This window comes from Gadus macrocephalus, chromosome 1 (assembly GCF_031168955.1).
Source record: "Gadus macrocephalus chromosome 1, ASM3116895v1".
Taxonomy (NCBI): domain Eukaryota; kingdom Metazoa; phylum Chordata; class Actinopteri; order Gadiformes; family Gadidae; genus Gadus; species Gadus macrocephalus.
This window is the reverse complement of record NC_082382.1, coordinates 2183699-2196198: the sequence shown is the minus strand read 5'-3', so window position 1 is coordinate 2196198 and position 12500 is coordinate 2183699. Positions and strand designations below refer to the sequence as shown.

The 12500-nt window shown below is 40.6% G+C and overlaps 3 protein-coding genes and 1 long non-coding RNA gene across 22 annotated transcripts in view; 1 reads left to right on the top strand and 3 right to left on the bottom strand.

The window, feature by feature from the left end:
* Positions 1-940, bottom strand: part of LOC132465476 (uncharacterized) — a 1683-nt gene extending 743 nt beyond the window's left edge. Inside the window, exons 1-2 of the long non-coding RNA XR_009527592.1 lie at positions 830-940; positions 176-289 (exon numbers count right to left, since the gene is read on the bottom strand). This is a non-coding gene — a long non-coding RNA (uncharacterized LOC132465476). The remainder of the gene's footprint in view (positions 1-175; positions 290-829) is intronic.
* nfasca (neurofascin homolog (chicken) a) overlaps positions 1-12500 on the top strand; it is a 69994-nt gene that overhangs the window by 5918 nt on the left and 51576 nt on the right. For 18 of the 19 annotated variants that reach the window (XR_009527587.1, XR_009527586.1, XM_060062080.1 and 15 more), the window contains exon 2: positions 12034-12212. Coding sequence is in view for 17 of the 19 variants with exons in the window: in XM_060062080.1 (XP_059918063.1) it covers positions 12119-12212 (94 nt within the window). In the remaining 2 variants the exon portion in view is untranslated. Of the gene's footprint in view, positions 1-12033; positions 12213-12500 lie in introns of those variants that run through there. The other variant, XM_060062106.1, reaches the window with a different exon arrangement.
* Positions 1225-5867, bottom strand: LOC132465297 (uncharacterized). The gene is made up of 5 exons (XM_060062073.1): positions 5597-5867; positions 4878-4982; positions 3912-3968; positions 1457-3455; positions 1225-1369 (listed from the first exon to the last, which is right to left on the bottom strand). Exons 1-5 carry the CDS (start codon positions 5759-5761, stop codon positions 1299-1301), a joined length of 2397 nt encoding a protein of 798 aa, XP_059918056.1. The 5' UTR covers positions 5762-5867; the 3' UTR covers positions 1225-1298.
* Positions 6021-12040, bottom strand: LOC132460047 (uncharacterized). The gene is made up of 9 exons (XM_060055054.1): positions 11444-12040; positions 10310-10418; positions 9843-10005; positions 9400-9592; positions 9180-9284; positions 7753-7857; positions 7035-7139; positions 6316-6420; positions 6021-6035 (listed from the first exon to the last, which is right to left on the bottom strand). The coding sequence occupies exons 2-9, from the start codon at positions 10410-10412 to the stop codon at positions 6021-6023; spliced, it is 894 nt and encodes a 297-aa protein (XP_059911037.1). The 5' UTR covers positions 10413-10418; positions 11444-12040.

Here is a 12500-nt window from a genome sequence, read left to right as displayed (position 1 = left end):
GCAATATGATCACTGTCTGGGCTCACTTTTCATACATTCAGGAAAATGTGAATTTGTAATTCATGTTCTCTTTTGATCCTGTGTTTGCAGGAGTTTGTTGCACGGCTGCTTGAGTTGACATTGAGCAAAAATAGATAGGTTTCATAAAAAATGTAGACATGTGTTAAGAGTTCACCTTGGGAGGAAGGCCTCATAGCGCCGACTTCTTCCGGCATTTCCACCAAAGGCCGTTGTCTGCGTTTCTTGGGTGGTGGCATTTCAGGGCTCTCGATGTGAGGAAGAGTCTCTGCTGATGGTTTTATGGAAAATAATCCAAATTCAACATCACCAGAAAGACACATACTTTACATGTTCTATAGAATGCTGACAATACCCAAATGATGACCTTTTTGCAGGAATGTTTGTCATTAGTGAAAACAAGTGCATTCAATCATTAACGTTGTTGATGAGGGAAAAATAGGTGCAAAACAAACGGCCATCACAAAGAACCAAGTACCAACCAAATATTGAGGTAAACTTTACCTGACCAGGCCATTCAGTTAAGGTTCTTTAAGGATGCATGTTTGATTAAGTATGCCACGTGAGCCAATTGAAAGCTAATATGCATCATCTTAGCTTTCAATTTCCAAACAGATATTGCATAAATCCCCCCATTATAGGCATATGCATTGAAAATAAACTAATGACAATTCATCCCCCAACCTTTGTATATTCTGATAGGGCTGTTATAACTGATACAACTTTAAATTGGTACACTGAATAAAATCCATTTCCAAAGAGGAACAGACAATCTTTACTGACGTACAAAAGACATGTGTAAAGAGTTCACCTTGTGAGGAAGGCCTCATAGCGCCGACTTCTTCCGCCATTTCCATCAACGGCCGTTGTCTGCGTTTCTTGGGTGGTGGCATTTCAGGGCTCTCGATGTGAGGAGGAGTCTCTGCTGATGGTTTTATGGAAAATAATCCAAATTCAACATTACCAGTAAGACACATACTTTACATGTACTATAGCTTGAAGACAAAACCCAATTTATGTCCTTTTTTGCAGGGATGTTTGTTGTATTTAGTGAAAACATGTGTATTCAATCATTAAAGTTGTTGATGGTTAGAAATAACCAAGTGCCAACCAACTCTTGAGGTCAACTTTACCTGAGCAGGCAATACAGTTAAGTGTTTTTTAAGGACTTAAGTTTGATTGAAGTATCCCATGGATTATGTTAGATTCTTTGCATAATTTTAGCTTTAAATTCCTAAATAGTTATTCCATATGTCCCCAAATGACACTTACAATTGACATTACATACCATCAACAGTAGATGAACAGTGTGCCTCCTGTGTGCTTTCATCTTCACTTTCAAAAACCTTTTCTGTGGAATTCATACAAGTTATCATTCATACCAGTTATCAATCATTGATATCAAAACACAAAAAATAAAAAATAGGAAAAAACCTACCATCTGGACCTATCCCAATTTCATCCAAGTTCTTGCCATGAAATTCTGCTAATCTTCCTTGCTCAAGTGCCATTAAGAGTTTGCTAATCTTAGCGAGTTGCAGGGTCTTCTCAGGTAGTCTGTAGTATTCCCGGTGTATTCTTATATCATGCCCCAGAAAGTTGGCCAACTGGTCCATTTCTGTGTTTGTCATGTTCAGCACAGTTGAAAGAGTTGCGGCATGCTTTCGGAGTCTTGTCGACGTCAATGACTTTGGACACTTAGCACCACAGATTTTTGCAAAGCCACGGAGGCAGTCTGAACCCCGAAAATGTGTCATACATTCTGGTCTTGCGAAGAGGTAACAATTTTCTTTTAGAACGCCACAAGCCTCCCTCTGCCCAACAAGCAGTTCTAGTGAAGTGAGCATTTTGGGAGTCAGGAGTATAGGAACCGGGCGACCACGTTTTCCCCTGATTATAATCCGTGAAAAGTGTCTGCACAGTTTCTTCTCCACTTCAGACAGTGCCCAGTCTACATCATCATGCGGGTCAGAGGTGTCTCGTGATGTAAACGCAGTTAAGGGCATGCTTGCCACCTCTCCCTCCCTGCGACGGTTGAATAAAATGATCTGGGTCAGACACACCTTAGCCAGCTCCATCCAGGCTTTTGTACAAGGATGTTCAGACAGTGAATTGAAACAACCCTCTTGGACTCGACTGAGGTAGGTGTGCATTTTCTGGACGTCCTCAGTAAAGGGCATGAGAGTGGGCACATTCCACTTTGCTTCCCGCATGTTCCTCAATGCTGTTGCTGATATCAGCTCATTCCACTTTTCACCATGGACATCTAGAAACTCGCTAGCATTTTTTGCAAGCTCTTTGTCGTTTGAGATTAAACCCTGAGCCTTTAAGAGTTTGCTTACTTTAACAAGAGCATTCCCAAGTTTGGTTGCTAGTGATGGAATCAAAAACATGTTTGTTTCACTGTCATAACCACATGTCTTCTTGACAGCTTTGATCGTCTCCATGTAATTTTTAGGATTTATCAGATCTTCCATTTTTTTTAGGTTGGTGACTTTCCTGGCATTGTAGATCAGCCTTCCCATTTCTCGCATCTTCTCCCGAACACACTGTTGATTCTTATCTGATGTCCCTCCTTTGTTTAACAAGTGTTGCCCCACATCAATAATGACTTGGTCGTTTTTTATTTGATCTGTGATTGGGCCAGGATTCATGGCACTGATTACTCCCCATAGTTTTTCAGTGACAAGTGAAGGCACAGGCCCCGTGTATGTACAGATGGACTGAACACGGTTTTTTCCTGGTTTAGAGGTGACTGATCCAGATTTAAATCTGCAATTCTTCATGTGCCGCCACAAGACTTTTCTTGAAAAAAGTCCTTGGCAGTATGCACAGTGCATGAAGTCATTTCCCTGCGCTTTTTCAGGTGGTCGTTTAAATGGCACTAGTTCCCCCTTTCCTGACTCCATAACTGCAGCATTGTGAGCATAGTTTCCCCTGTTGCGAATATAATCTAGCTGCATTTTTCTCTCCTTTGAACCCTTTGGAAAGCTAAAAGATTTAGCCACATCAGATTCCTTTCCATGTGCACTTTCTAGATGCCTTGCCATCTTAGCATAAGACTTAGAGCAATACAAACAGTAATGTCTCTTGTCGTACACTCTGCTTCCACTTCTCTTTTGGCATTCACCAACAACTATACTGTCATTTTTGTTCAGACTTGAACAGGGTTCATCTTCTGCTCCAGTGGCTTCAGAAGTAAGGCTTTGGCTGTCAAAGGTCATGTTGTCCGACGTTGCGGTTTCACAGACAGGAGTACTCATTGAGTCAGAGTCATTCAGCAAGTCATCAAGAGATTGATATTTTTTTCTTTTGTTTAGTTTGAGGGTAACATCACTATCTTCACTGTCGCAGCTGGAATCTGGAATGTACTCATCTGAACTCTCTGATGTGGAATCATATAGTTGAACAGAATCGTCAAGAACGGTGTCTTTCATCTAAAAACAGAAGAAGTAAATGGGAACAATCATTTTAGTTGTAAATACATTTTCTTGAAAAAGGCTAAACATTTTATGATTTTGAGTTTTAAGTGAGGGAATTTGCTTTGTTGTCATTTACATTTTAATAATCTTTTAGGTTTTGGGACAGTAGATCTTAAATTACACTGAATGATATCGACTTGTGCATCACTTTTTCTTTAAGCCCATTTTAAACTGTTCTCTGGTATTATAGAGCACAAATTTGAAAAATTATTTATTGAGAAAGTAATCAACTGATTAGTTGATGAAAATGATTATTGATTGAAGCCCTAAACAATCCAGATAAGTTCCGTACAGTAGAGCCATACAGATACATTACATTTTTTTAATTAAAAAAGAAAATGTATACATTTGTATAAAATACTTGTATATGGTTGATCCACACTATGAACAAATGTCATTTTTGACACTTACTATGATGCTTTTAGTTCGTCTCAGTCTTGGGACGAAAATCTCATTTTCATTTGGGATCTGTACATAAAAACAACAGCGCAAACATTTACCATTAAACTATTGGCAGCTGAATCAAATACCTATTGGTTTAAAATATTACATTTTGCCGCTCGGGGTGGCACAATCACAAAAATAACTAAAGATAGTTTGATAATGTCAGGAACTAACATGGGAGTTGTTGTCTTAACCACCACTGCCAGGGAAAATCTATCTGACATAGGTAGATATACCATATTAGTTTGCGGCTTAGAACTCCAGATTGAGTCCGCTTTTTGTGCTGCATATTACGACATCTTGAGTTTATACATTACATATATCTAAAATAGTCTTGGTGGGGACATTTCAAACACAATGTTAAAGTTCCTTGTGGGGACCAGTTGTCAAGATTAACATGATAACATGATTAAGATTAACGACTGATTCTGACAAAATCTCTTGGATGAGATGCATGCCGATATACACCAGGCCGCAGAAAAAAATTGTTAAACATTCAAAGTCAAAATATCTGTTCCTGCCCAGCCCAGCTCGTTCTGAGAACACACTTTAATAACAGGCTTTGTGGGGACATTTCAAACACAATGTTAATGTTCCCTGTGGGGACCAGTTGTCTCCAATGTTTCACCCAAAGCTTCTAGCCAAACACTGACTAAAAGGTGTGTTGTGGGGACATCGTAAGTGTCCAGAATAGAGTGATAATTAAACTAGAAAGAAAGTCCCTCTGAAGGTTAAAATATATTTTAAATATCCCACTACCATACATCTTATAGTTGCATCACATTAAACTTTTTGGCTGTCTTCATTTGAATCAGAACACAACCAAAATATACTTCCTTTCCTATTTTGGCTAGCTTTAAAAACACAAAAACTGAAAAAGCAAGGCTATGAGAGAGACTATAATTACATTTGAAGTGATAAACATGAATGTACCTGTTTAGTGATTATCGGACGAGTAGCATCATCATCCCCTTCGGTGTTTGAAAGGACAGGCTTCGAGCCCCCATCTAGCAGGGCATCGTCTCCAACTGTGGTCATCTGTGAAAAAAACAAAAACAAAAAACATTTCACAATGACTATTTTACATTCTGAAAACATATAATGTCAATTTGATGTCCACTGTAAAACATGATTAAGATTAACGACAGATTCCGACAAATCTCTTGGATGACATGCATGCCGATATACACCAGGCCGTAGAGAAAATAAACGATACATTCATAGTCAAAATATCTGTTCCTGCCCAGCCCAGCTCTTTCTGAGATCACTTTAATAACATGCTTTGTGGGGACATTTCAAACACAATGTTAATGTTCCTTGTGGGGACCAGTTGTCTCCAATGTTTCACCCAAAGCTTCTAGCCAAACACTGACTAAAAGGTGTGTTGTGGGGACGTCGTGAGTGTCCAGAATAGAGTGATAATTAACCTAGAAAGAAAGTCCCTCTGAAGGTTAAAATATATTTTAAATATCCCACTACCATACATCTTATAGTTGCATTACATTAAACTGTTTGGCTGTATTTATTTAAACCAGAACACAACCTAATATACTTCCTTTCCCATTTTGGCTAGCTTTAAAAACACAAAAACTGAAAAAGCAAGGCTATGAGAGAGACTATAATTACATTTGAAGTGATAAACATGAATGTACCTGTTTAGTGATTATCGGACGAGTAGCATCATCATCCCCTTCGGTGTTTGAAAGGACAGGCTTCGAGCCCCCATCAAGCAGGGCATCGTCTCCAACTGTGGTCATCTGTGAAAAAAACAAAAACAAAAAACATTTCACAATGACTATTTTACATTCTGAAAACATATCATGTCAATTTGATGTCCACTGTAAAACATGATTAAGATTAACGACAGATTCCGACAAATCTCTTGGATGACATGCATGCCGATATACACCAGGCCGTAGAGAAAATAAACAATACATTCATAGTCAAAATATCTGTTCCTGCCCAGCCCAGCTCTTCCTGAGATCACTTTAATAACATGCTTTGTGGGGACATTTCAAACACAATGTTAATGTTCCTTGTGGGGACCAGTTGTCTCCAATGTTTCACCCAAAGCTTCTAGCCAAACACTGACTAAAAGGTGTGTTGTGGGGACGTCGTGAGTGTCCAGAATAGAGTGATAATTAACCTAGAAAGAAAGTCCCTCTGAAGGTTAAAATATATTTTAAATATCCCACTACCATACATCTTGTAGTTGCATTACATTAAACTGTTTGGCTGTATTTATTTAAACCAGAACACAACCTAATATACTTCCTTTCCCATTTTGGCTAGCTTTAAAAACACAAAAACTGAAAAAGCAAGGCTATGAGAGAGACTATAATTAAATTTGAAGTGATAAACATGAATGTACCTGTTTTGTGATTATCGGACGAGTAGCATCATCATCCCCTTCGGTGTTTGAAAGGACAGGCTTCGAGCCCACATCTAGCAGGGCATCGTCTCCAACTGTGGTCATCTGTGAAAAAAACAAAAACAAAAAACATTTCACAATGACTATTTTACATTCTGAAAACATATTGTGTCAATTTGATGTCCACTGTAAAACATGATTAAGATTAACGACAGATTCCGACAAATCTCTTGGATGACATGCATGCCGATATACACCAGGCCGTAGAGAAAATAAACAATACATTCATAGTCAAAATATCTGTTCCTGCCCAGCCCAGCTCTTTCTGAGATCACTTTAATAACATGCTTTGTGGGGACATTTCAAACACAATGTTAATGTTCCTTGTGGGGACCAGTTGTCTCCAATGTTTCACCCAAAGCTTCTAGCCAAACACTGACTAAAAGGTGTGTTGTGGGGACGTCGTGAGTGTCCAGAATAGAGTGATAATTAACCTAGAAAGAAAGTCCCTCTGAAGGTTAAAATATATTTTAAATATCCCACTACCATACATCTTGTAGTTGCATTACATTAAACTGTTTGGCTGTATTTATTTAAACCAGAACACAACCTAATATACTTCCTTTCCCATTTTGGCTAGCTTTAAAAACACAAAAACTGAAAAAGCAAGGCTATGAGAGAGACTATAATTACATTTGAAGTGATAAACATGAATGTACCTGTTTAGTGATTATCGGACGAGTAGCATCATCATCCCCTTCGGTGTTTGAAAGGACAGGCTTCGAGCCCCCATCTAGCAGGGCATCGTCTCCAACTGTGGTCATCTGTGAAAAAAACAAAAACAAAAACATTTCACAATGACTATTTTACATTCTGAAAACATATCATGTCAATTTGATGTCCACTGTAAAACATGATTAAGATTAACGACAGATTCCGACAAATCTCTTGGATGACATGCATGCCGATATACACCAGGCCGTAGAGAAAATAAACAATACATTCATAGTCAAAATATCTGTTCCTGCCCAGCCCAGCTCTTTCTGAGATCACTTTAATAACATGCTTTGTGGGGACATTTCAAACACAATGTTAATGTTCCTTGTGGGGACCAGTTGTCTCCAATGTTTCACGCAAAACTTCTAGCCAAACACTGACTAAAAGGTGTGTTGTGGGGACGTCGTGAGTGTCCAGAATAGAGTGATAATTAACCTAGAAAGAAAGTCCCTCTGAAGGTTAAAATATATTTTAAATATCCCACTACCATACATCTTGTAGTTGCATTACATTAAACTGTTTGGCTGTATTTATTTAAACCAGAACACAACCTAATATACTTCCTTTCCCATTTTGGCTAGCTTTAAAAACACAAAAACTGAAAAAGCAAGGCTATGAGAGAGACTATAATTACATTTGAAGTGATAAACATGAATGTACCTGTTTAGTGATTATCGGACGAGTAGCATCATCATCCCCTTCGGTGTTTGAAAGGACAGGCTTCGAGCCCCCATCTAGCAGGGCATCGTCTCCAACTGTGGTCATCTGTGAAAAAAACAAAAACAAAAAACATTTCACAATGACTATTTTACATTCTGAAAACATATCATGTCAATTTGATGTCCACTGTAAAACATGATTAAGATTAACGACAGATTCCGACAAATCTCTTGGATGACATGCATGCCGATATACACCAGGCCGTAGAGAAAATAAACGATACATTCATAGTCAAAATATCTGTTCCTGCCCAGCCCAGCTCTTTCTGAGATCACTTTAATAACATGCTTTGTGGGGACATTTCAAACACAATGTTAATGTTCCTTGTGGGGACCAGTTGTCTCCAATGTTTCACCCAAAGCTTCTAGCCAAACACTGACTAAAAGGTGGGTTGTGGGGACGTCGTGAGTGTCCAGAATAGAGTGATAATTAACCTAGAAAGAAGAGGGAGTCAAAGCCAAAGTTCCTTCTCCCCCCCCCCAATTCATTCTCAACCTTGGCTGAGGTAACCCCCACTACGAGTCTCGTTGTAGAAATACCAGAGACGAGAGTCCGACGTGTTATGCGCCATAACACCAAAAGCAGAACAGTTATCCAAATAACAAGGAAGTGTACAACACTTGCGTTGCAGTCCTGGAGCTCTATATCTAAATAATATCATATAATAAATAGATATCTATAACATATAATACATATTATCACGGCCAAAAGCTGTGCGCGCCTCCAGACGATATTATGAATCACAAACGACTTTGTCGGGTTCTGCGACGTCTCTGGTTTTTCCACTTTCTGCCTGCTGCCGGCTGCCCTCTGCCGGGCGATGGTGCCTCGCGGCAACCGGCGGCATATCGCAGTTCATGTACTTCAGAGAGTCAAAGCCAAAGATCCTTTCCCCCAATTCCTTCTCAACCATGGCTCAGATAGCCCCCACTGTCTCGTTGTGGAAATACAAGAGACGTCAAAGAACCGACAAGAAACACTTGCGTTACAGTGTGTGCATTCACACACGCACATGTGGCGCTCGCATGGTCATGTCTCATTGGCGGGCCAACGTCTCTGGGCGGGCCAGGCAGAGTAAGGGGAGGAGCTTAGATGCTTTATGACGACATAAGCGGCTTGAGCCTCAGCGCGCTTGAGCCTCCGTTTTTTCAAAGGCGAGCAGAACAGCTAGTGCTCGTTTTACACCAAACGCAACTGGGGGACCATAGGCAGGCTAGGGGAACTCATATTTATGTTAGAAAACCTCATAGTGAGATTTTCATGTCATGGGACCTTTAAGTTTCCTATTTTGGCTAGCTTTAAACATAAAAACTGAAAAAGAAAGGCTATAAAGAGATTAATAACATTTGAAGTAAACATGAATGTACCTGTTGAGCGATGTTTGGATGAGTAGCATCACCCACTTCGGTATTTGCCAGGACAACAGTATGCAAATCTTCTACCAGCAGTGCATTTGGTCCAACTGTGGTCGTCTGTAAGACATACATTTAACAATGAAAATCATTCACAAGAAAGCAGAAGTAGAACTTAAATTAGTAAGTAGTAATTTGAAGTCACTGTTTAACAAACTGTAATTGCGCCACATACTTCTGTTCTCCATGGGCAGTCTTCACCTCCATAATCGTATGAAATTTCTTCTCCTTGTTTTATGTCCATAAGGGCAAACAAACAAAGATGTGGGCATCCATTGACATCAATATTTTTCATTTTACAGTTTGGACGCCTGTGTTCGTCGTTAACGAGGCGCCCAAGTGAACCGTCATCTCTGGCGGCATCGATACTAAAAAGATGAAACATGAGGAAAGGGGAACATAAATGTCATGACAAGTTCATGGAAAAAGAATTGTTACGTTCGAAGTATACTCTGATTCCTGACAAATATAGTTACAATGCAGGATCACATGGCTCAATCAGTTTAACTTTCTGGAATACATTGTCAGTCATATTTAACAGACAATGTATTCCACAAAATCAGAGCCTCACCTAAAATAGAGTATAGAGTGTAGTTTAGGCGCAACTTAAATACTTACCACCATGTTTTCCCTCTCCACCTAAACATGAAAAGAAATGCAGTACATGATTCGTGGTATATCAGCCTCCTTCTCTGGGCTTCAACAACAGGAATCCTGTCTCCCCTGTATTCGAGAACGAAATCTCCTTGAGAAATGGAACCCTTTGCAAATACACCACGACCTGTAAAAAAAACATTTGCACCATAAAAAGAAAGCATGCATGTCCATTTTGGTTTAAAAATAAGTTAACCGTAATGTTTTACAAATGCAAATATTGTCTAAAAAGGATTGATAGCACAAAAACTGACAATAGATTGCAGCTGATTTGACATAACCGATTGCATGTCAAAACTGCTGCCATCTAGGTCAGTTTTAGTTTAGTAAATATTTATTCTACCTTTAAGATTTGCATTAGATGGTAATCCAATAAATATTGCATATGATAGCAATTATTAATTGAGAAATCCCCACATTTAATATCTTACCTTTCAATGCATTGATGTACTGCACATTCAACATGCAAGTTTTGTCCGTCTTTGCAATCACATGTTTCCTGGCATCTTTAAGGGGACTGATGCGTGGAGCCATTTCCAACTACTGGGACATTTAAATAAATAAGTTAATTTAAATTCGTTTAGTAGTGGAGATCCTCTATACCCCTACTCGCAGTACACTACGCGGCACTTCACTCAAGTTGAAATCTTTCACTCCCTGCATGCCAGAATGAACCCAGCATGGCAGAGATATCTATATAATATCACGGGGTCGGGTACTCCTACGTCTCTGGTACTTCCACAACAAGTAAAGACTTGTAGTGGTGCTTCTCTGCCATGGTTGGGAAGGAATTGGGGAAAAGGAACTTTGGATTTGACTCCCTGAAGTCCAGGTGAAACTGCGTCATGGAGGAGAAAGTGATTGTTGCCGTATGCGGACTCCCGTCGCCCCCGGAGCTGAACTCACCGGAGTTCCCCCGCAGGAGATCCGGGAGTCGCAAAATGCAACAATCACTTTCTCCTCCATGTACAGTTCAATCTGGCTTCAGGGTTTATGTGGAAGTGGAAGTACCAGGGACGCCCGAGAACCCAACGCAGTCTTTAAACTGCATAATGAGATACGCAAAGAGATAACTCTTTTAACACTGTTAAACATGCAAACGTTTTTAGTTTGTATTATGTGTAACTCCTTCACAATGCATTGCATGACAATGTGAATGTCCCTCGCTGGTTGGAAAAAACAGTGAAATAGTTCTGATAGGTAACGTTTGTAATCCAGCCAACTAGCGGAGTCGCATCCAGCTGTAGACCCGGAGGTATCCGGGCCGGGGCACGTGGTGTAGCAGCTCGAGGAATTAAGAGTTTATCCATTTTTAGCATAAAACACCAAAAATGAATGTTGAAAAACTCGACTGGGGCAACCAAGGGGCCGACTGTGACGCAAAAACCGCCGGAAAAAACGACCTCCCAGTCCCACACAACAGGTCCCGTTTCCCCACCACAGGCCCCGGCTCCGGCTCCAGGGCTGCAGCTGGATGCTATTTAACTAGCTGTCCGGCTAACTAATTAGAGTTAATTTGAGGGATGAATACTGGTAATACTGGTTTGTCATGCCAAAGTACCTACCGTGTGTTTCCCCTTGGCTCCTTAGAAAAAGCTCTTCTGTCATTATCTCCTTAAATCGCCGTATCAATCCTTAATGAGCTCCAAGCAATTTACCAGACCAGCGAACAGTTAGGCACAGTTCCTGCTAGCGGCGGGAACCTACCTGGAAGTGGGCGGTACCCAACCATATTTGGAATCCGTGTTTGGCGCAGTGAGTGCACTTGCAGCCGCAAACCTTTAGGGGCGCAACTTGGCACCCTCCCAAACACTCACACAACTACCGGTAAACGTGTGTTATGGGCCATGGCTAAAAACCACACAGGCACCTTTAGAAAAAGTTCCTGTATTCATTGTAATGGGTTATCCTTATGGGGACCTGCTTTTTTGTCCCCACACTGCAAGAGGTCCCCATGAGGTGACTGTGTTTACAGATTGATGTCCCCATGACGTGATAAAGACCAGCACACACACACACACACACACACACACACACACACACACACACACACACACACACACACACACACACACACACACACACACACACACATACACACATTCATGTTCTGCAGCTTCACGCTTCTAACAATGTGTTTTTGTCTTTGCTTCAGTCACAGGAAGCGCACGTGGCAGTCCGCTGTTTGATCTATAGATTGGACGAGCTGAGGGGAGGAGCCAGTCACTGGGAGAGGAGAGATGTTGGCGCAGGGCGGGCAGGTGGCCCTGGCTGTTGTCTCATCACTGCTGCTGCTATTGCAACAGGCCACATCCATCGAAGTACCACAAGACCGTAAGTGAATGGAGGAGCTCTATCTTTGAGTCGAGAATGACATTCAACCATGAGCCAGATCATAAAATACCAAAATATATATTAAACACATCATTGTGTTGACATATTTAAAGGAATATTCAAGTCCATGTTGAGACCCATAAAACACCAACACTGAAGTGGTTTCAATGCACCACCTCATGATCCAGTGATTAGAGTAAAGGAACAAAGGGGAGCGGCCTGATGGGTTTAGACGAGATGGACAGGGCTGAAGGTTTCACACATGTCTTCCAGATATGTCTCACCAAC

Excerpts from the sequence above, each read along its gene's own strand:
- LOC132465297 (XM_060062073.1), bottom strand. The coding sequence starts at position 5,761 with ATGTTTTCAGAATGTAAAATAGTCATTGTGAAATGTTTTTTGTTTTTG. Across the intron at positions 4,983-5,596 it reads GTCCGATAATCACTAAACAG|ATGACCACAGTTGGAGACGA; the intron begins GTACATTCATGT and ends TTTTTTTCACAG. Across the intron at positions 1,370-1,456 it reads AATTGGGATAGGTCCAGATG|AAAAGGTTTTTGAAAGTGAA; the intron begins GTAGGTTTTTTC and ends TGAATTCCACAG.
- LOC132460047 (XM_060055054.1), bottom strand. The coding sequence starts at position 10,412 with ATGGCTCCACGCATCAGTCCCCTTAAAGATGCCAGGAAACATGTGATT. Across the intron at positions 7,858-9,179 it reads ATCCAAACATCGCTCAACAG|ATGACCACAGTTGGAGACGA; the intron begins GTACATTCATGT and ends TTTTTTTCACAG. Across the intron at positions 7,140-7,752 it reads GTCCGATAATCACTAAACAG|ATGACCACAGTTGGAGACGA; the intron begins GTACATTCATGT and ends TTTTTTTCACAG.